Source organism: Mus caroli, unplaced genomic scaffold (assembly GCF_978045245.1).
Source record: "Mus caroli unplaced genomic scaffold, Mus_caroli_1 scaffold_16, whole genome shotgun sequence".
NCBI lineage: Eukaryota > Metazoa > Chordata > Mammalia > Rodentia > Muridae > Mus > Mus caroli.
Window position 1 is genome coordinate 4,826,749 of NW_028227271.1, and position 22,413 is coordinate 4,849,161.

The window sequence follows — 22,413 nt, forward strand, 5'->3', positions numbered from 1 at the left end:
TTAGTGTGTGTGCTCCACAGGCAAGCTGTGGAGCCCTTTCCCTTCTTCCACTGTGTGTGGAGTCCTGGCATCAAACTCAAGTCATAAGGCTTGGTGGCAAGTGCTTTTATTGCTAAGCCATTGAGGTTACCCTCATTTTTCTTCCTTCCTTCTTCCTTCTCTGTCTCTCCCCCCTCCTCTCTCTCTCTCTCTCTCTCTCTCTCTTTCTTTCTTTCTTTTTCCTGAGACAGGGTTTCACTGTGTAGCCCTGGCTGTCCTGGAACTCACTCTGTAGTCCACCATGCTGATCTCAAACTTACAGAGATCCTCCTGCCTCTGCCTCCCTAGTGCAGGGAGTAAAGGCATGTGGCATCCCAGTTGGCTTACCCGCCATTCTTTTGTGTGTGTGTTTTAACAAGTTAAGCTTATTGTTCTCACATATGCTCTGAATGTCATTTTATAGCATCTTAACCTGTTGCAATAACCTGTCTTGAAAAGAACTAGGTATTGAGTGATTGTGTTTTATTTAATTATTTTCTCCCCAAAATCTCTTTGCTCGAATTTTATTACATTCATTCATTTAGAGAGAGAGAGAGAGAGAGAGAAGTATTTTATACTCAAACCCAGAGTCTTGTGCATGTTACACAAATGCTCTTCCACTGAGTCACATTCCCAGCTATAAAGTTTTAAAATGATATGTTTGTTTTCCTGGTTTGTTTTTTTTTTTTTTTCCATTTATGCAGTGAAAACTAAAACCTTGAGACAGGGAGACGGCTCAGTCTGTAAAGTGCTTGCCTTGGAAGTATGAAGACCCAATTGGTCCCCAGAACTAATGTAAAAAGTCAGACTTGGTGGGTCACCCTAACAGCTCCAATGCTTGGAGACCTTATCTCAAAAACCAAGATAGACGGCTGTCCAGAGGAATGCCATCTGTGGTTGACCTCTGACCTCCACATGCAAGCATGACGTGCGTACACCTGTCTGACATATCACACGCCTGGCTTCGCTGAGGCAGCTTCTTCACAGTGAAATGATGTCCTCACACCGATGTCACAAAGCTGAACCTCTAATGTAGTCGAGGACCAACAACACAACAGTGTCTGCTCTAGATGAGGACGTTCTGCGCGGAGTCTGAAGCGGGCTAGATGGGGTTTTTAAAGTTAGTGCCTCTCCTAGACGTGCAGTGATCGCCTGAGAGTGGCCTTTGAACGATGCTGGATGCTGAAGCTATGGCGGCTGGCCCAAGGTGCAGGTCTCAGAATGACTCGTGTCTAGAGATGTCCCAGGCCTAAGGGGCAGGGATGTAACTAAGTCTGGCTGCTTCAGAGAGGAAGAGTCACCAACCCTTACATTCCCCAGTGCTCACCTAACTTCTGGGCATATGCACCATCTGCCCAGAGCCCAGCTACAGTTCTGAGTGTTACATGTTGCATCGTGTGTGTGTGTGTGTGTGTGCGTGTTGTAGTGTACTGCATATGTGTGTTGTGACTATAGGATGTAAGGAATGTTAAATGGCAATCTTTTCTGCAAAGCATTGTGAAACTTTATTGATAATGAATTAAAATATTTTTATCTCATGGCTAGAGAGCTGTCTCAGTGGTTAAGAGCACTGGATGTTCTCCCAGAGGTCCTGAGTTCAATTCCCAACAACCATATGGTGGCTCACAACCATCTGTGAGGGTACCTGGTGCCCTCTTCTATCTGGCCTGCTGATGTATATGCAGAAGAATACTCATACAGTAAATAAAAATTTTTAAAAATATTTTATCTCCCCACTATGTAAAACCTTTGTAGAAATGTTTTAACCCTCTCCTTCCTCTCTCTCTCTCTCACACACACACATACACACGCACACACACACACACACATACACACACACATACACACACATACACACACACATACACACACATACACACACACATACACACACACAAACTAAACCATCAGTCCCTTTCTTTTTTTAAAAAAAGATTTAGGCCGGGCGTGGTGGCACACGCCTTTAATCCCAGCACTCGGGAGGCAGAGGCAGGCGGATTTCTGAGTTCGAGGCCAGCCTGGTCTACAGAGTGAGTTCCAGGACAGCCAAGGCTACACAGAGAAACCCTGTCTCGAAAAACCAAAAAAATTTAAAAAAAAATAAAAAAATAAAAATAAAAAAGATTTATTAATTTATTTATGTATATGAGTGTGGTGGTTTGAACATGCTTGGCCCAGGGAGTGGCATTATTAGGAAGTATGGCCTTACTGGAGTAGGTGTGGCTTTATTGGAAGAAGTGTGTCACTTTGGGGGTGGCCTTTTGTGACCCTCCTCCTAGCCACATGGGAGACTGTCTGCTCGTGACTTCCTTTGGATGAAGATGTAGAACTCTCAACTCTCAGCTCCTTCTTCAGTGCCATGCCTAGACACTAAACCTCTGAACCTGTAAGCCAGCCCCAACTAAATGTTGTCCCTTAAAAGAGGTGCTTAGATCCAATTTAACACATCTTTTTTTTTCTTCTTTTTTCTTTTCGAGACAGGGTTTCTCTGTGTAGCCCTGGCTGTCCTGGAACTCACTCTGTAGACCAGGCTGGCCTCGAACTCAGAAATCTGCCTGCCTCTGCCTCCCAAGTGCTGGGATCAAAGGCGTGCGCCACCATTTCCCGCCTCCAACTACCTTTGTTAAAGACAGGATCTTCATTCAGGTCATTAGTGTACAGTTTGAGTCTTAAGTTCTCTTCTCTCCCTTTGTCTCATCAGGGTCTCTTCATGTAGCCTTAGCTGTCCTGGAACTCGCTACATAGACCCGGCTGTCCTTGGACCCATGGAGATACACTGCCTCTGGCTCTGAATGCTGGGATTGGTTAAAGGCATCCCCACCACCCTTTTAACAGAAAAGCTGGGACTGCGTAAGTTGTGTTCACTCTGAGGAAGAAGCTCAGAGCCTTAGCATGTCTGTTTCATACACTACATTGAGGAGGTATCTTGGGCTTTTCTTAAATCATACACTGTCTACATTTCAATGGCCTTGCTTAGATTATCTATATACAGTCTCCTCATCTGTGTGGTTGAACTTAAAAGAAAAGTAGAGAGGGGGAAGAGGGCGGAGAGAGTTCAGAGAAGGAGCTGGAGTAAAGAAATCAAGTTCGAATCCTAACCCCGTTCTTCCAGCTGTACCTAGGTGTGACCCACCACCCTCGGAGCCTTTGCTGGCTTAGGCATGTTGGTGACGGTAAGTCATTCGCGGTTGGGTCGTGCCCAGTGGTAGAATGTGTATCTAGCACGCACAGGGATCTGGTTCTGATCCTTAGAGCAAGAGTGTGAGCAATTGAGAGGGGCTAAATTTAAAAAAAAATTAAACATGGTCAAACTAAAAATGATTTACAAACTATGAGATGTCTGAAATCATAAGGGTTCAAAGGATCGCCCAGAACAGACGTAAAGATCGGTAAGTACCCACTAGCCAGGGTCTAAGTCGATCTGGGGCTTAACGCACTTCTGCTTGGCTGGCACGGAGCCGCAAGCAAAGCACTGAGAATATTACCAAAGGTGAGTGTTTGCTGAGTGAGCAAGCAACAGAGTTACCATTACCTTAGTGAACGGACAGTGAAAAGCGGCTGTGTGTCAGGAAAAGTCTTATGTGGGTAAGACAACTTACGATGCTTAAGTTGTTATCTATTAGATGGCAGTATTTTTGGTGACGAGGGAGAACATTTTTCATGTCTGTGAACCTGCACTTTGTATCCATTCATTCAACAGGTGCTTAGTGCCCTAGTATGGGCCAGGTACAATTCTAAGTCCCAAACATACGGCGATGTTCAAAAAAAGCAAAAAAACGAGGGGGCTGAAGAGATGGCTCAGTGGCTAAGAGCACCGACTGCTCTTCCGAAGGTCCTGAGTTCAAATCCCAGCAACCACATGGTGGCTCACAACCATCTGTAATGAGATCTGACGCCCTCTTCTGGTGCATCTGGAGACAGCTACAGTGTACTTAGAGAATAATAATAAATAAATCTTAAAAAAAAAAATGAAACAAAAGCCTCCTGCTATGATTATCAACTTTAGCTAGTAAGAGTGTTGACTGAGCCTTGAGCCTGGGGGCAGAAGCAAACAAATCCTCATTAGGTGTTGATTGGCTCTGATTTTTTTTTTTTTTAAGATTTATTGATTATATCTAAGTACACTGTAGCTGTCTTCAGACACTCTAGAAGAGGGAGTCAGATCTCGTGACGGATGGTTGTGAGCCACCATGTGGTTGCTGGGATTTGAACTCTGGACCTTCAGAAGAGCAGTCTGGTGCTCTTACCCACTGAGCCATCTCTCCAGCCCGGCTCTGATTTTTAAAGTCAGATGTTCCCTTTAGAAAACTGTCTTGTCAGCCTTCTGGTGCTGTAACAAACACTTGTGGGGATTGACTCAAAGGGAAAAAGGTGATTTGGCTCGACATTTTGGGAATTCCAGCCTGTGACCAAAGAGCTGTGCTTCCAACGTGGTGGAGTAAAACCACAGATCAAGGAGAGGGCAAGAGGAAAAGGCTGGAACCCAACAATGCCCTTCAAGAGGACACGGTATCCTAAGGCCCCCCCCCGCACAAGGCCCTACCTCTCAAATGTTCCACAGCTTCCCCTTGGCACCACACTGGGGACCAGAACCTTCCACGTACGGATCTTTGGGGAACCGGGATCTAAACTGCAGCAGGAAGTCATTTTTCCTAGTTGCTTTTTTTCCTGGTTTTTTTTTTTTTGGTGGGGGGGGTTGCCATTAATATTTAGTTTGGGAACATGATTTTTAACGGTGAGGCAAAACAAACAAACAAAGGATAATGGCAGGCAACGGCTGGCATGCAGCTGGGAGGTGGGAAGTTTAATCTTCTAATTCTTTAAGTCAAACTGATGATGTCACTGGGGAAAAAAAGAGTCAGTTGGAACCTGGTGTCTGGCAGTTACTAGAGGAGCTGTGGCCGAGCAGAGGGTACCCAGGAACCTCCCTGGGCCCTTAGCCCCTAAAGCTGCCCATACTGTGTGTTCAGCCCTGTGTACAAGAGACATGGGACATCTTCGGACTGAGAGAATTATCTAGAATGGAGAAGGATAACCCTCCACACTTGGTGACTCCCACATCAGTGAAGGCTATTATCTCAAAGATTGAGACTGCCCAGCTAATTCGGACTCAGGAGGTAACCCCAGAGGCGAGGAAACTACCCTTCTATTAGGGTCTGATGTAGAGGCTGGGGACTGAGCTCTAGTTTACACAAGACTCCAGCCTTTGGGCCTTTGGGGGTCCTGGGAGACTTGACAAGCCAGGTTTGCAGCCAGGTGAGTTCGGAATGCCTACATCCTGTATCTGACTTCCGCAGGGGAGGCTGAGACCAACCACCTCTGTAAAGCAGGGAGGTAAGGTCACAGCCCCGAGGTAAGTGGGCAGGAGGCTCCTGGACAGCACCTAGCGATGGATCCTAAAAGGTTTTGTGCAGGGGTAGATTTTTTAAATTCAGACTCTGAGCCGGGCATGGTGGCGCACGCCTTTAATCCCAGCACTCGGGAGGCAGAGGCAGGCGGATTTCTGAGTTCGAGGCCAGCCTGGTCTACAAAGTGAGTTCCAGGACAGCCAGGGCTATACAGAGAAACCCTGTCTCGAAAAAACAAAAAATAAATAAATAAATAAATAAAAATAAAAATTCAGACTCTGTGTTGACAGACTGCTAGAATCCCCTAAGCTATGCCCCGGAAACACTCGGGAAGATGTTCAGAGGCTCGGATCACTCTGGTGATGAGGCTCTGGTGCAGCTGTGCTCAGTGTTTTTCCATCCCCCTCTGAGGAGCACTTACAAGGAGGGAAGTAGGTGTGGACTCGGGACAGCTTGAACCTTTTATCCAGTGTTTCTTTGGGATTTCCCTTTTTGTTCCCATGTTGCTTCTGAGTCCCTTGTGAAATTCCTGATGTCTCCAGCCAATTCTGAAATCCTAAAGGCTTAAAAATTAAAATGGTAGGGCTGGAGAGATGGCTTGGCAGTTAAGAGCACCGACTGCTCTTCCAGAGGTCCTGAGTTCAATTCCCAGCAACCACATGGTGGCTCACAACCATCTGCAGTGGGATCTGGTGCCCTCTTCTGGTGTGTCTGAAGAGAGCAATGGTGGACTCATATACATAAAATAAATAAATAAATCTTTTTAAAAAATTAAAATGGTAATAAGAGCCGATGCGCTCTGTGTGTTCTGGGCGCAGTTTTAAACCCTTTACGATATCATTTCATGCCATTCTCATAAAAACCCACGGCATAAAGTACTATAGCAAGCTCTGCCTTAACAGTGGGAAAGCCCTGAGAACCAGAGTTACATACACTGCTAGCACATGGGCAACCTCCTCCAAGATGGTGACCCCCAACCTCTGCCATCTACTGCCTCTGCCCCATCTAGGATATTTCCACCCAGCTCTCAGACATCTTGGACAATGTCAACTGTGCCATCAACCGCTTCCAGGAAGAACTGGGATATGACTTAAAAGAAAGGGCGAGGCCTCACCAACCAGAGCAGAAAGGCAAGAAGAGGTTCGTCTTGCTGGAGAAACTCACAGCCTTCTCTAACGACGCCAAGGCCAAGGAGAAACACCTGTATGAGATCCTCCACTGGCTGGGCGAATGGGGTGAGTGAGGGCTTGCTGCAGGCGGGCCAGAGGCTCTCCACCCAATCAGCACCTTGCAAGGAGGGGGTGGGGCTGGTGGCAGCAGACAGCAAAGGATAGACTGAAACTCCTCTTCCCCAATGAAGGAGTCTCCTGTCGCAGCTCACTTCCCAGAAGGGCTATGTCAGTCTTTTGTTGCTCTGACAAGTAACGGAGAGAAAGGAAGAAGGGTAAAGGGTAAAGGTGGCTTCAGAGATGTCAGTGGTGATCTCTTGGCCCTATCACTTAGCTCATGGTGAGAGTGAGTCCCAGGGATTGTGGCAGAGGAGGCTGCTCCGCTCATGCAACTAAAAAGCAGAGAACAGGAAAGAGGCCAGGGGCAGGACAGACCATTTAAAGCACACACAGACACAAACACACACACACACACACACAAATACACACACACACACACACAAATACACACACACACACACACAAACACACACACACACACACACACAAATAAACAAACACACACACACACACAAACACACACACACAAACACACACACACACACAAACACACACACACACACAAACACACACACACACACAAACACACAAATACACAAACACACAAACACACACACACACACACAAACACACAAATACACACAAACACACACACACACACAAACACACACACAAACACACACACACACACAAACACACACACACACAAACACACACACACACACACAAACACACACACACACAAACACACACACACACAAACACACACACACACAAACACACACACACACACACAAACACACACACACAAACACACACACACACACAAACACACACACACACAAACACACACACAAACACACACACACACACAAACACACACACACATACAAACACACACACACACAAACACACACACAAACACAAACACACACACACAAACACACACACACACACACACAAACACACACACACACACACACACAAACACACAAATACACACACACACACACACACACACCCATGACCCATCTCCACCCCTGTCCGTGACCCACACCCCCCAACTTGGTCCTACCTTCCACACTTCTGTTATCTCCCAACAGTCCACCTAAATTTGAAATCTATCAGTGGGTTGATGCGCTGATTAGGTCAGAACCTCGTGCTGTGATCACCTCTGAAATGCCCCTGCCCGGAGGCGTGGCTTCCATCAAGGCTGTCAAAATTAATCACCACAGGCGGGGCTGAGAAGGTAGCCCAGTGGGTAAGTGCTTGCTATGCAGACTTGAGGGCTTAAGTCCAGACTCCTAGAAGTTACGTAATAGGCTGAGAGCAGCAGTGCCTGTCCACACCCTCAGCACTGCATCTGACAGCTTAAGTAATGGTTAAGTTCCAGGTTCAGTGAGAGGAGGCGGTCCACTGTGATCTCTGGGCTTCACCCACACCCACACAGGCAAGCAACGCAGCTGAGGCTACATATTGAGACTCTACCTCAAGAAAGCAGACAAACGCCAGGTGTTGGTGGCGCACGCCTTTAATCCCAGCACTCGGGAGGCAGAGGCAGGTGGATTTCTGGATTCAAGGCCAGCCTGGTCTACAGAGTGAGTTCCAAGACAGCCAGGGCTACACAGAGAAACCCTGTCTAAAAAAAAAAAAGCAAGCAAGCAAGCAAGCAGACGAACAGAAGCACAAAGAAAACTTGATCGAACTTAATCCATTTAGTGGCCCAGATGTTAGATTATGCAACTGGCATAGATTAACATGGCTGGCCTCACACTTAAGCAACACTGTCTGGTGTCTACGGTGTCTGCATGGTAGGCCTTGTGTCAGTCATTTCACGAGTATTACCTCATTCGGTCCTCCCCCAGCCCTTCTGCAGGGAAGGGAACAAGGCTCAAGAGAGCAAGCTGTCCGATAGCCAGTGTGCACTGAAACCACCCTGCCCTCAGGTCTGCTGCCAGCCCCTGTGCTATGTGGGGTCTCTAGAGGACAGACTGTTCTCAGCCTGACCCCCATCCCGCTCAGGTGACAGTCTGACTTATGAGATAAAGAACAGGAGTTCGGAGGAAGACGAAGCCCTAGACGAATGGATCGAGGTGATGGAGAAGGTGTTGCCTCTTTCCCTCATGGCCACCAAAGGAGGCATCGAGTCTCTCATCTCTCTGTGCTCGAATCTCATCGAAGACCAGAAGAAAATGACACAAAGTAGGTTCCTGGAGCTTCCAGGAGAAGAGCCGGGAGGGGGTAGGCTGGAGGCCATCTCAGGGGCTCCTGACCATCCTCCATGCCGCACATGTGAAAAACTGTAGCACGGGAAGCCAGGGTGTAGGGCTGGGTAACAGACCCATGCCGATCACAAAGCAGTTCTGAGCTTCACTGCACAGGCTGATTTCCCAGAGGGCCTGGGTTCAGTTTCCAGCATCCACGTGGTAGCTCACAACTATCTGTAACTCCAGTTCTGGGGGGTGGAGTAGGGGGTGGGGAGGGTGCTGACGCCTTCTTCTGGCCGCCACAGGCACTGCATGCACATGGTAAACAGACCAAAATCCCAGCACTCAGAAGGCAGAGGCAAGTGGATTTCTGAGCTCATCTCTGAGTTCGAAGCTAGCTTGTTCTATAAAGTGACTTCCAGGACAGCTAGGGGCTACACAGAGAAACCCTGTCTCGAAGAAAACAAACAAACAAAACCAGATATAGTAGGAATGAAGTGAAGAAGAGCTTCCTGGAGCTGTGGCCTCATGGGAGTTCTGAGAGACAAGGCCTAAACGCCAGGAAAGTTGGAGTTTGTAGGCAGAGGTTGAAGGGCACCCTGTTCTCACTCAAAACCCACCCAGTTCAAGCCAGTTTGGTAAGCTTCAGCTAGAAGTCCCCCTAGAGCCTTCCAGAGAATTCTGGATTCTCCTAAGGTCACCAGCCTGGCTAACTCTTGAAATTTTACTCCTATCAACTCTATAATTGACCTGAGACTACCTCCCAAATTTTGTAGATAAGAGCCCTGAAGCTCAGAGAGCAGAGGGGGCCACAAGAGATGACGAAAGCCAGTCCCCTGCTTTGGTTAGCACCACTCGTGCTGCAGAGTGAGGCAGATTTCCATTTGAATCTCACCTCTGTCGCTTGGGGCTGTGTGTGGCTGTTATTTTATCTCTATGAGCCTGTTTCTTCAGAGGTTATTATCTAACTTCAGGATCAGGAGGAGGGGTGCATGATATATGAGATGTCTGACACCATACCTGGCATATTCTGGGCTTAATAAACAGGAGCTAACGGTAGCGTTTCCACGGATTCTCTTGGATAACTAAGTGACGCTGAAGCTGGGCATGGTGGCACATAGCTTTAATTCCAGCGTTCAGCATGTAGAAGTGCAACATCGCTGAGTCTGAGGCCAGCCTGGTTGGTTTACATAGTGAGCTCCAGGACAGCCAGGATTATATGTAGAGAGACCCTGTCTCAAAAAAATATTAGGGGGCCTGGAGAGATGGCTCAGCAGTTAAGAACACTGACTGTTCCTCCAGAGATCCTGAGTTCAGTTCCCAGCAACCACATGGTGGCTCACAACCATCTGCAATGGGATCTGATGCCCTCTACTGATGTGTCTGAATAATAAATAATTCTTTAAAAAGAAATTAGGTTGAATGTTACAGGAGGAGGAAGACAGAAAATGGAGACGACCTGACCCAAAACCTGTACTACTCTGTATGTTGCAATACAGTTATTTGTATACTTATTTTCTTGCCAGAATTTATGGGGTGTGCTATGTGTAGGCCAGAGATTAATACTGCACATCTTTCTCAATCATTCTCTACCTTGTTTTTCAGACAATCTCCCCTTGACCCTAGAGCTTCCCAGGGGGCTGGGCTGGCTCACTGGTAACCCCAGGGATGCTGTCTCTGCCTCTCTGGTAAGGGGACAATGAGGTCATAGGTATGCCTGGTGTGTCCAGCTTTTTACGTCGGTGCTGGGGATCCAAACTTAGGCCCACATGCTTACAGGGCAAGCGCTTCCCTAAGACCTGACCATCTCTTCAGCCTCACACAGTGTAAACTTTCTTGTTCTTGGTTTGTTTTGTTTTGTTTGTTTGTTTGTTTGTTTTGTTTTGTTTCTCAAGACAAGGTCTCTCTGTGTCGCCTTGGCTGTCCTAATGCTAGTTGTGTGGACCAGGACGGCCTCGAACTCACAGAGATCTGCCTGCCTCTACCTCCCAAATGCTGGGATTAAATCCAGCACTGCCCGACTTGTGGTGCAATTATTCATTGAACACTCACCGTAGGGCTATCACCCATGGCCTTAATTAAATATGTGCACTCTAAGTTCCAAGAATTAGAATCTTTGGTTGTTCCCATTTTTCCAACGAGGACACTAAGGCACTGACCAGTAAGAAAATGCACCCAAAGCACATGGTACAAATTAGATTCGGATCCAAGTGGCTTGGTCTCAGACTTCTGAACCCCAGGGTCATGTGACTTACCTGACATGGTGAGATCTGGACTGAGCTCAGTGTCACGGAAGTGCCATGCACTCTCTCGCCTCACATCCAGAGATCCCCACTGTTCTCCCCGCCAGTGATGCTTGAGAGAATGCTCCAGGGTGACCATTCCATCAGCCCACACAGAGTAGGCACAAAGATATACGGCCATGAGCAGCCCTGGAAGAGCTGAGCTCTGACACTGGGGTCGCACACAGCGCACACAGTCTCTGCTTAGTTTATTTTCTTGGGGTGACAGTCCCTGATATGGGCAAAGACAACCATTAAAACAACAATGGCACACGAACAGTTGTTATAGATTCTCTAATAGGCACAGGACAGAGGCAACAGAAAAAGGAAAGGCAACGTCTAACAGATTTGGGTAGTTGACATGAAGGAGCCAGACATGATTAGAAATGTAACTCCGTGTTAGGTAGTAGGCTGAACTGAACAGAGCCTGCCATGCTATGACAGCCCCCTTTGGGTTCTACAGGCGCTATGCTGTTGATAGACCTAAGGTTACACTCTGGGCAATCTCAGGCTTGGCAGAGGTGTCTCCTGATAACCAACCCATCTCTGGCTCACAGTGCCAGCTCCCTGCTCTTGCCCATCCCAAACAGGGGTGGCTGAGCATCCTGGCTCTGCAGGGTCCGAAGGGTCAGTACGCCTTTCCCAGTACCTCGTCACTTCTCGATGGCTGCTTGCTGCCTTTCTCCTCTCCGTCCCTCCCAGGGTACAAACATAACTTCTGGCAGGACTGGCATGAGAAGAGCCCACAGAATAAGGAGCAGGGACTCCCTGAGCCACCGAGCCCGGAGCAGATGCTCGAGGACAAGGACACCGCCCATCTGAACGTCTCGGAGGTCAGGTCCATGCTACAGGAGCTCCTGGACTCCACGATGTTCAACAAAGGGGAGGTCAAAGCCATCAGGTACATGTCTGCCGTGGTGGAGAACCTCAACAAGGCCCTGACCCTCCAGCACAAGGAGAACAAGAGTCTGGAGACAAAGTACAAGTACCTGCAGGTAGAGAAGAACAAAGAGCTCAGCACCCAGAGGCTGCACTTCCAAAAATCCATCCAAGTCCTGGAGAGCAAAAGGGACGCACTGCTGAAACAGGTCAAGATTCTAGGGGACAAATACCATCATCTCCTCATGTTAAAGCACACCCTGGAGTTCCAGCTGAAGATAGCCCAGCCTGCTAGTGGTCCAGAAGAACCCGCCAAGCATTTCATTCATTACCCAGAACCCCCTGAAAAAGAGCCCCTTCCAGGGCGGGGTACAGCCCTGGAGGAGGAGAAGCAGGAGCCCAAGGAGAAAGGACAGGCAGTTTCAGCTCTCTCTCCAAGTCCCCTGACCAAGGCCTGGCACAGTGGCACTACACCTGCAGCCCCAAAGCCACTCTTCGGCACGGACACGGATTCGAGGGTGAGGGATGTGTTCGTTGACCGCGCCCAGGCCCTGGAGCCTGTGCTGCTGCACGCAGAGGTCCCCCAGATTCCCACACAATGGGAGAAACTAGTGGACATGGAAGACAAAGACCAGGGGGACCATATCCAAGAGGAGGGAGCCCAAAGCAAGTCCCTGTCCCCAGGGAGCATCAAGAGGAAGCTTCTGGAGAGCCACATGGGACACAGGGAGGAAGAGCTGGACTGGGAGACCAGAAGGCAGCAATGGCTGCAGGAGGAAGAGATGTGGCTTCAGCGGCAGAAGAAGTGGGCCCTGCTGGAGCAGGAGCACCAGGAAAAGGTGAGGCAGTGGGAGGCAGAGGCGGCTGCCAGGCAGCAGTGGCAGAGGCTCACCCAGCCAGAGGAGGAGAAGCCCAGCCCCAGGAAGGAGCAGAGGGCAAGCTCGGAGATGATCTTCACCACCACCAAGAAGTGGAAGAACCTGAAGAAGTCGGAGTCCACGCCGACGCCCCACTGCAGGGCCCAGTCCGCGCATCAGAGCAGGTCGTACATACTCACGTCCCCACACACCCAGCAGTCTGGGCAGGGGACCCAGAGGACCCTGAGTTTGGCCGAGTTTCTGCAAAGGCCACCGACCCGCCAGGTTTCTGCGAAGCCCAAGAAATCCACCTCCTTGCCAGTCACTGGGACGTCCATCCTCCGAAGGGTGTCCCAGGTCTCTCTTCAGCAAGCCCCGGGGACACCTAAGGACAAGGTCTACCACATAGACATGGAGGCCCAGCTGAAGAACCTGCAGGTCCTGGGCGGTTCGGAGTCAGAGGTGGCACTGCCACAATACCTGCGCAGCAAAGCCCTGGAGATCATTGCCATCGCCATGGAGCTGAGCATCCTCCGGCTGCAGTACCTATGCAAGAAGTATATCCAATACAGGCGCTTCCAGAGCCTCCGGTAGGTGACCCACCCGGGACCCAACCTGTGCCCGCTACAAATTGTGGTAGAGCTAAAACCCAGGGGAGAGAGAGAAAGAAATGCAGGCAGGAAACCATGAGGGACACCCCCCAGGTCTCCTGGGGAAAGGAACTATTGAACGCTGGTGCCAGGCCTTGGGCAACCCTTGAAGGTGTAGGAGGCAAGGCATCCATATACTGTTTTCCTTTTAGTGGGCCTTCCCTCCAAACCCACTTTCCCTACGCGTAACCCCTCTGCTCCTGTCCTTCACCCCACATGGTCCCTACCATTCGCTTCGACTTTTCCTTCCCAGCCCCGAGGCTCCTCCGCTCATACCCGCTTCCACCTTTCAGTTCCTTCTCATAGATCCATTCCTTGTTAACAAAGTGGAGATGTCTTTCTAGTCAACTGACTCGGGGTAGGAGGGTGATGGTGTGTGGGGGGGAAGTCTCTCTACCTCCTAAGTTTCTTCTCTCTTTTCCCAGACTAGAAGTGATCAAACACATAGGAGCCATTCGACAAACAAGAGCTACCTGTAAGGCCCAGAGCCTCTATCTGTTCCTGGAGAACATTGACCACCAGCAGAGCCTCGGGCTGCAGGCCTGGGCAGACAAGCAGAGAGACCTGGAGGAAAGGCACCAGGAATGCCTGCACACCATGGTGGCCATGTTCCCTAAGGTGGGTTTCCTGCCCCGCCACCTGCTCAGTGAGTGAGGACAGAGTGAGGGTTGTCAGGGGATGGGAAATGAGGGGACTCTAAGAGCCTCTGGGCTGGGAGTGTGAGGGAGGGCAACTGCCCAGTGTGTAATATATGGAGGGCAGAAGGGAAGACTCCTGCAGGCCTGGGAGGCCTGCATTCTCTCCTTGGCACTGGAGTTCTCCCCTGCCCCTTCAGCGCTGGCTGCGGTCCAGGCTTGAGGCACAGCTGCCTCTTCCCCCTTGCAGAGGCCCGGCTTTGCCCTTGCTTCTGGATCCTTCCTTGACTCTCTTCCTTGGTTTGCTGGAGTCCTTCCTCCCAGCACTTCCTAACAAAGAATGCAAAGGACGGCGGCCGTGGTGGCCCAGAGCACCTCTTTCCAAATTATTCATTTATTTTTATTTTATGTGTGTTGGCGTTTTGCCTGCATGTGTGTCTGTGTGAAGGTGTCAGATCCCCTGCAACTTGAGTTACAGACAAGCTGCCATGGGGATGCTAGGAATTGACCTTGGGTTCTCTGGAAGGGCAGCTGGTGCTCCTAACCTCTGAGTCATTTCTCCGGCCCCCTATAAGTGCCTCTATTTAAAAGTGACTTTATTTGCTGTGCATATGTGTCCCCTTCCATGGTAGTGGGATGGAACATGGGTCAGCAGGCTTTCATGGCAAGCCCCTTTCCCAGCCATCCCACGGGCACCAAGAATGTCTTCCCGGGGACCCTGCTGACTTCTAGTTGATAGGCTGTCTACTCATGGAACCCGAAGTAGGCTCTGCCGTCCCTCCCAGGTAGTAACCACTACTTGGTTTTTGGTTTTGATGTTGTTTAGAGACTAAAATCATCCGGTGGCCTGAGCCTTTGGGCTTGGCTCCCTGTTCTCCTCTCAGCTGACACAATCCATCCCTCTCTGTCAACAGTACTTCATGACTGTCCCCCTGGCATGGGTCTATCTTTGTTAACTTTATTGGGCAGTTAATCAACCATTTCTATTTAGAAATGTAAACCCTTTGGTTCTGGCATATATTCTTATATTGTACAGTCGTTCAGGTGTGATCTGCTGGCCCTGGGACTCCTGGCACAGCTAACCTGTGGCCTGCATGCACCCAGCAGGACCAATGCACCCAGGGGCCCAATGAAAATCACAATGCTCAGCCGGGCGTGGTGGCGCACGCCTTTAATCCCAGCACTCGGGAGGCAGAGGCAGGCGGATTTCTGAGTTCGAGGCCAGCCTGGTCTACAAAGTGAGTTCCAGGACAGCCAGGGCTATACAGAGAAACCCTGTCTCAAAAAAAAAAAAAAAAAAAAAAAAAAAAAAAAGAAAAGAAAATCACAATGCTCTGGCATTAGGGGGTCTCTTTGTTTCCTGCAGCTCTAGAGTGTGACCGTCATTATTCGCAGCGCAGTGTGAAAAGGCCGATCGTGCCTGTTGAGTCTACGCTTTTCCGGGGGCTTTGTGAGATTAAAAATTACTGTGTTTGTTGATGGTGAATGTTATTGTGTGTGTTTGAGGTGTAGAGCACAGGATGAAGTAAGATACCCATCTTTTGTAAAATGGTTGCTGCAGTAAAACAGGCTAATGTATCCATGGTGGCAAGGCAGAAAGGTAAGGGACAGGAACGGGGATGTGGGAAGGAGAAAGAAGATCCCAGCTCTGGACTCTGACGGAAGGAAGCCCAGATTCAAGAATTCCAATGCAATTCACATTTGAGTTAGGCTTTTGTCCACCTCAGGCTGTAAACCTGAAATTTTCTAGAATCTCACCAAGACTCCTGGTGCCACCATAATGGCTTCTGGCTCACCTTATCACATCACAGTCTGTGCCCCCCTCCCAGCCCCCCCCCAAGTCACCTCTGGCCTAAGTCAAAGTCCCTAAGAAATGAAGGTAACTCTGCTGAGGGAGACAGAGCTGCGATGCTTCGCTTCTGTCCCCTCAGCAGGAACATTGCATTGCAGGTAATGTCCCGTACTCCCTCTGTGGCAAAAGCAGCTGTGATCTATCCAAGTGGCAAAATCCTTAATACAATCCACAGTGGTTAACTAGAGCCCCACACCGTACTTATGCATACTAGACTTGCCTGTCTGTTACAGGAGTCTTCAGGGTGCGAGCCTGGTCTCTGGCGGCCCTGGAAAGCCGGCCCCAACTGCTCATCTATGAGATGCCCCTTAAAGAGAAAGTCATAGTGAAAAGCAGAGACAGGTCACTACGGTCACACTTGGGGAAGGAAGGATCAAACGAGAGGGTCTAGTGATCAGTGGTTACCTGGTGCAGGTCACGAGGTGCAGGTCCACACAGAGGGTGCGAGGCCTATAGGACTTCGTAGTTCTAATCACGACATGCCCCCATCGCATCCCAGACCCATGGGTGCTCTGCTCTAGTCTGCATCTCGAGGTTGTCAGAACCGTGTGAAACCTCTTCCTGGGAGTCGGGCTCCTCCTCCTCCAGCACCAGGGCTCTAGCTTTCCCCTTGCATGAGGTCTCTGGGGAGTTCCAGTCCCTTGGGGACCACTTTTCAAGTAGCTGATCAAAGGTGGGGCACAAGTGTCTCCCTTTAGAACATCTCAGTCCCTACAAGGACGGTCACAACTGGAGCCATCTGCTCTGTCCTTGGCCCTGCACCTCCCCACTTCCTGGCCCACACCCCAACTTTGGTAACTACTGTTTTATCTTTTACCTCTATATATCTGACATCTTTCCTTTTAGATTCCATATATACATGTGAGGCCATGCAGTATCTTCTTTCTGCGTCTGGGTTGTTTCACTTAGCATGCATGTGGTAGCAAATCACAGGAGTACCCCTTAGCAGGGGCTGGGGTACACCAGAGAAGAAACGGGGTTCATCAGAGAGAAAAGGTAAGAGAAGGACCAGTGGCGTGGATGAAAGAGAGCCTTTGGATACCGCTGGTGGAGACAGAGATTTGATTGCAGCCATTGTGACATGGAAATTTCTAAAGAAACTGACAATGGAATCCCCAGAGGACCCAGCCATGTCTCTCCTTGGTTGTCATGGTTGAATTTAAAATCTCCCCACAGGCTCAGGTCTGGAGTGTTCAGCGTCCAGTCTGTGGCACTACTTTGAAGGCCTGCGGCCTTCAGGACCAGGGTCTGGCTGGAGGAGAGTCGGACCCCGGAGGTTGTCCTCAACGCTGGCTCTGGTGTAGCTCTCTGCCTCCTGCCTCTGCTCTGTGTGGGATGATGGTGGTGGGCTGAAATCTCTCTGGAGCAGGGGGCTAAACTACACAGTGTGTGCACAGCACAGGGGAAGTGAAACCACCACCACATTCTTTATAATGGGTGAGGGGTGAGAACACCTTGCTCTGCCACCTCAGAATGAGGCACGAGATGGCTCAGAGGTTAAGGGCACTTCCCACACAAGTTCTGACAGCCTCAGTTCTGCCCCTGGGACTCACGGAAAGGTAGAAAAGAGAACCAAGTCCATGAAGCAGTCTTCTGACGGCCGCGCACACTACATGGCTCTGGTGTGCACATGCATCAATAGTAAGGAAGGTTTAGAAGAACACTGAAATATCACGAAGCCTTTTAAAGAAGGCAGGTGTGTGTGTAAATAACGCCGTGTGGGCTTCCCAGAGCCTTGCCCCGCTTCATGGCTGGTTACTCTGCACCTCAGGCCCTGCCCTGAAGGGCTGTTGGTGCAGTACGGCAGCCCAGCTTCCCCCTCACCCCCTGCTTTCTTTCCTCTGTTTTGTCCATGGTCCAGACTCTTTACAACAAGGGAAAAAGTAGAAACTACCCCAGAAAATAAGGACTTATTTTTTTTTATTTATTTATTTTATGTATATGAGTACACTGTAGTTATACAGATGGTTGTGAGCCATCGCTCAGGTCAGCCCTGATCGCTCCGGCCTAAAGATTTATTCATTATTATAAATAAGTATACTGTAGCTGTCTTCAGACACACCAGAAGAGGGCATCGGATCTCATTATGGGTGGTTGTGAGGCACCATGTGGTTGCTGGGATTTGAACTCAGAACCTTCAGAAGAGCAGTCAGTGCTCTTGCACTCTGAGCCATCTCTCCAGTCCCAAAGGGCTTTCAAAGAACATGTCATATGCTGGGGACCTGGGGTTTGCAGTCAAAGAGCCTTTCCTCCACTTAGCAGGGTCAGTGACAATCAGACAAGACCTCCACCCATCTTAGGTCCTCAGTACCGTGTGAAATCTTCCTGATGCCCCCTGCTGGTCCCTCTAGCTCCAGCAAGAGTGGAACGTCCACCTGAGCGTCCCCGTGCTCACCCGTGTCAAGCCAGTGAAGAGCAAGTCATCTTCAGTCTTGCTTCAGAGAGTCCGCTCCAGCCACTCCACCACCAAACAACCTCCTCCGCCCAAGCAGCGGGAGTCTGTGCCACTGCGGATAACTGGGTAGGTACTGGTGGGTAGGGACAGGCAGTAGGATTAGAGGGGAGGCAGGGGGCAGGGGGTCAGCTAGGCTAGGGAAGCAGTGGCAAGTGAGGACACAGGCAAAGGTCACCTTCTTGGCTTCAAGGCCCGCCACTCAGCTACCCTGACTGGCTCTGGCGCTCAGATCCAGGACCAGAATTCGTGCATAGCATTCTGCGTGTGACAATGTGTATGGCTTGGGGGAGCAGCCTGGCCGACTCTGAGAAAGTACAGGGGACAACCTCCATTTCTACCCTGAGCCCACTGAGCCAGCATCAGCCGTCGGTCTGTCCATGTAAACCAGCCCAACCCTTCCCACCATGCGGGCTTCGGGCTCGGACATGGTGAGCCCCTGGGCAGTCAGGGTGAGTCACGGAATCGCCTACCCCAGTGAGACCTGATCAGAGCTCCAGCCTCAGCATATGAGCCTAGAAGTGGAACTAGGACACAGAGCCTCTGTGGGGGAGGTGACGGTGGCAAGGGGTGGCGACAAACTCCTTAACAAGGGAAGAAAACAAGGCCCAGCGTCTCGGACCTTAGGGCCCTGAAGAACTTGTGGCTCCTCAGCCTACTTCTGTGTTTCTTTGTCTCTCTTGACATTCTCCGCTCTCCCACTCCTAGCCAACAAGGGAGCCAGATGGAAGCCATATGGAAGGCTGATGTGGCCTCTTCGAGTCACCCCATAGAAAAGAAGACCCCTACAAACATGTGCTGGGAACAACTAGGGGGCTACCCAGACATCCCCAGGTTACTGGTGGTGGACGAGCATCCCTCCTGCCCCAGAAGCTCGGTGTCCTTCAAGGCTCGGTAAGGAGCAAGGGTGGGTGCTTAGCCTGGATTTGGGGAGACCTGTCCATCAAGGCTGTCCTGGTTCTACCCGGCAGCCCAGGCACCCTCTCAGACACCGGTCCTGGACCCGGTTATTGCGCTACCCCAGAAACAAAATCCTGCTTGCCTCACAGGCCACCAGCTTGGGTCCTGAGACCAAGACTGCTTCAGGGTCTCCCAGGACTTCCCACAGTACTTAGTGCTGTATAGGGTTCCTGGGTTTCACACGACTTTCCCAGCTGCCCCAGCTTGCCCTGAGTATAGGTTTGTTCCAGAGAAATGGATCAGAGGAGAATGAAACTGGGGGAAACCAGGAACTGGTGCCTGGGCCTGTCTTGGGGGTTCTCGTTTCCTGACTGTCTTCAAGAACTGTCACTAGGAAAAGCTGCTGAGGAGAAGGCATTGGGACACAGGCCTAGCTCTCGGCACTTGGGAGGCCAAGATAGGAGGCTCTCCAGTTTAAGATCACCCTGGGACAAGAGGGGAGGGGAGGCAACAGGACTCAGGATCCAGGGGATCTGTTGAAGGCCTCTCTGGTTAGAGCAGGCTTATCTCCTTTGCCTCTCGTGGCTTGAAGATGTCACTAATGAAGACTCAAGGCTCTTTCGAGGGACCTCACATTCATCTCACCTGCTGCTAGTGGGACTGAGCCTATCCCAAGAAAGATCTGTAATAAAAAGAAGTCATGGGGGGTGGGGGGAGACCCCGAGTCACCTCTTTGTTCTTTCCATGTATAAACGCCAGTGTACATATCCAGTGTGCACACTATACTAGACTCTAGGCATTTAGGGCATTGGGATCTTCCTAAAAATAAAAGGAGGTGGTAGGTGGGGTAACAACTCAGTCTGTACACTGCTTGCTGCCCAAGCACAAGGACCTGAGTTTGAATTCCAGCTGCTACATAAAACACCAGGTGTGGCCGCACACATTTGTAGTCCCAGCATCAGGAGGTACAGTAGGTCCTTGCAATTCAGTAGCCAGCTTAGCTAGTCTAGTCAAATTGGGGAGCTTCAGGTTCTGAGAGAACCTGCCTCAAAACATACAGTAGTAGAGGGCAACTGAAGACTCCCAGTGTCCACCTCTACCTCCCCATGAACTCACACATATGTAACATACACATGTTCCCACGCCTACATGAGCATGTCCGTGCACACACACAGGAAGAGGATGATGGGAAAAGAGAGTCACAGAGAACGGCCCTCAACAGCAGCTTCCTTCCTTCCTTCCTTTCCTGCCTTCCTTCCCTCCCCACCCCCACCCCCCCACTCTGAGGTATAATATGCAGAATTCTAAGATCTCTTTCACGTCTCAAGAGGAGCTGCTCCACCCACCCCTGAGCCTCCACTGGGATCTCAGCTGCAGGCTGAAGCACATATCAAAATATTGTTCCCAGCAAAGACAGCTTTCTCTTTGTGAGAGGATTTAGATGAATACAATTGTCTTCCATCCCCCACCCCCCCTTTACAAAACTCTGCAGGAGTTTATCTGACTTACCACAGTTTAGAGACAAAACCCTGCTTCTCTCTCCATCTGAGCACTGTGCTAGGCTTCTGGGTGATTTTATGAGGGTTTCCCTATGTTGCCCTGTGGTTATGGCATGAGGGTCATGCAGTGTTGTTTTTCTCTCTTGGGGATGAGGGGTGAGGCGGGGTCGAGACAAAGTGTCTGTCCTCTATAATCCCAGCATTACAGAGACTGAGAGAGGATCCCAGGAAGTCCAAGGCTAGTGTGGTCTGGGGAGTGGCTGCAGTGGAACTCTGCCTAACAAAAAGAAGAAATGGGTCAGGAGAGGAGGGAGGGGGAGGAGGGAGAGGAGAGGGAACAGAGGCCAAGAGGCTCCACGGGTTCAGGGCTGGCCTGAGTCCAAGGAGACCAGGGCGCCATAGTGAGACCCTGCCTCAAAAACAAAACCTCAGGAAAGAAAAGGAGATCATGGTGTGCCCAGCTGGCTCCGAGCCTGCCGCCAGGAGTAGGGTTTTGCTTTGAGCCGTAGCCTGAGCCAGCAAGGAAGCCTGGCCCAAATGTTAGGCTAAGCAGCTAGCTGTATGCTCAGGTCAAGTCTGAGCCCAGCTCAGGATCTGTGCCCGCGCTCTGGGTGGATGGCAGGGCCCTTGTCTCAGTCACCACCCAACCTGTAACTGTATTAGCTCTTTCAGCGCTTCGTCGGTCCAAAGGAAGGAAGGCCAGGAACCGTCAGAGGAGCTCGCTGGGCCCGTCTGCAAAACGTCCAGCCAGTCACTCCCCGGATCGATCCGTACAAAGCGGGAAGGATCGGGCAGCTCCAGTACCCACTCCATCCCTTAGTTAGCGACTCTCAAACTTCTGGGCCACTAGCAACTGCACAGCGGCTTGTTCTAACCCTAACCCTAACCCAATTCGGGAGCCCAGCTGGTGCTCTTAAACACACACAGTTGTTGCGAAGTTGTTCCAGAACTTTGGGAAACTCTATTTTCTTTTTTTTTTTCAGTCCCCAAACTATTAGTTTGTAATAAAATAAAGGTTGGTTTATTTTATTACCAGTCTTCTGTCTCATTGCTGAAGGTCACACACCCCCAACTCATCTTTGGAACTAGGTCCAAGGCCATCCGACAATAAGCTGAGCGTCCATCAGAGAACTGCCCAGGTGGTGTCGCTGGCTCTGGGAGCCAGCACGACAGAGGCATCATCAGTACCTGGCACATAGTCACTTAGAGAACCTGTTTAATCAACTACAAATAAGTATCCGATGACCAAATGATTAGTGTGACAGCTCAGACTATAAGAGCAGGAGGCATGGTGGCTCATGCCCGTGTTCCCAGCACCTGGAAGGCAGATCCAGGAGGACCAGGAGTCCGTGGTAATCCCTGGCTACACCAGTAGAGGCAATGCAGATATGGAGGGTCTAGGTTCAGATCGTGGGGGGTCACATGGCTGTCACCATCAGCCATATGTCTGGTCAGTGGAAACCCTGTAGCTGTACAGATGGTTGTGAACCTTCATGTGGTTGTTGGGAATTGAAGTTTTAGGACCTCTGCTCACTCTGGTCAACTCTGCTCATTCAGTCCCTGCTCGCTCCAACCCAAAGATTCATTTATTATTATAAATAAGTA

The 22,413-nt window shown here is 50.1% G+C and overlaps 1 protein-coding gene across 1 annotated transcript; it reads left to right on the forward strand.

The window, feature by feature from the left end:
• The first annotated feature begins 4,918 nt into the window (after positions 1-4,918).
• On the forward strand, positions 4,919-21,790 carry Fam186b (family with sequence similarity 186 member B). Its single transcript, XM_021183547.2, has 8 exons — positions 4,919-5,135; positions 6,376-6,601; positions 8,618-8,797; positions 11,787-13,410; positions 13,896-14,088; positions 18,309-18,478; positions 19,118-19,303; positions 21,472-21,790. Exons 1-8 carry the CDS (start codon positions 5,040-5,042, stop codon positions 21,626-21,628), a joined length of 2,832 nt encoding a protein of 943 aa, XP_021039206.1. The 5' UTR covers positions 4,919-5,039; the 3' UTR covers positions 21,629-21,790.
• Positions 21,791-22,413: the final 623 nt, after the last annotated feature.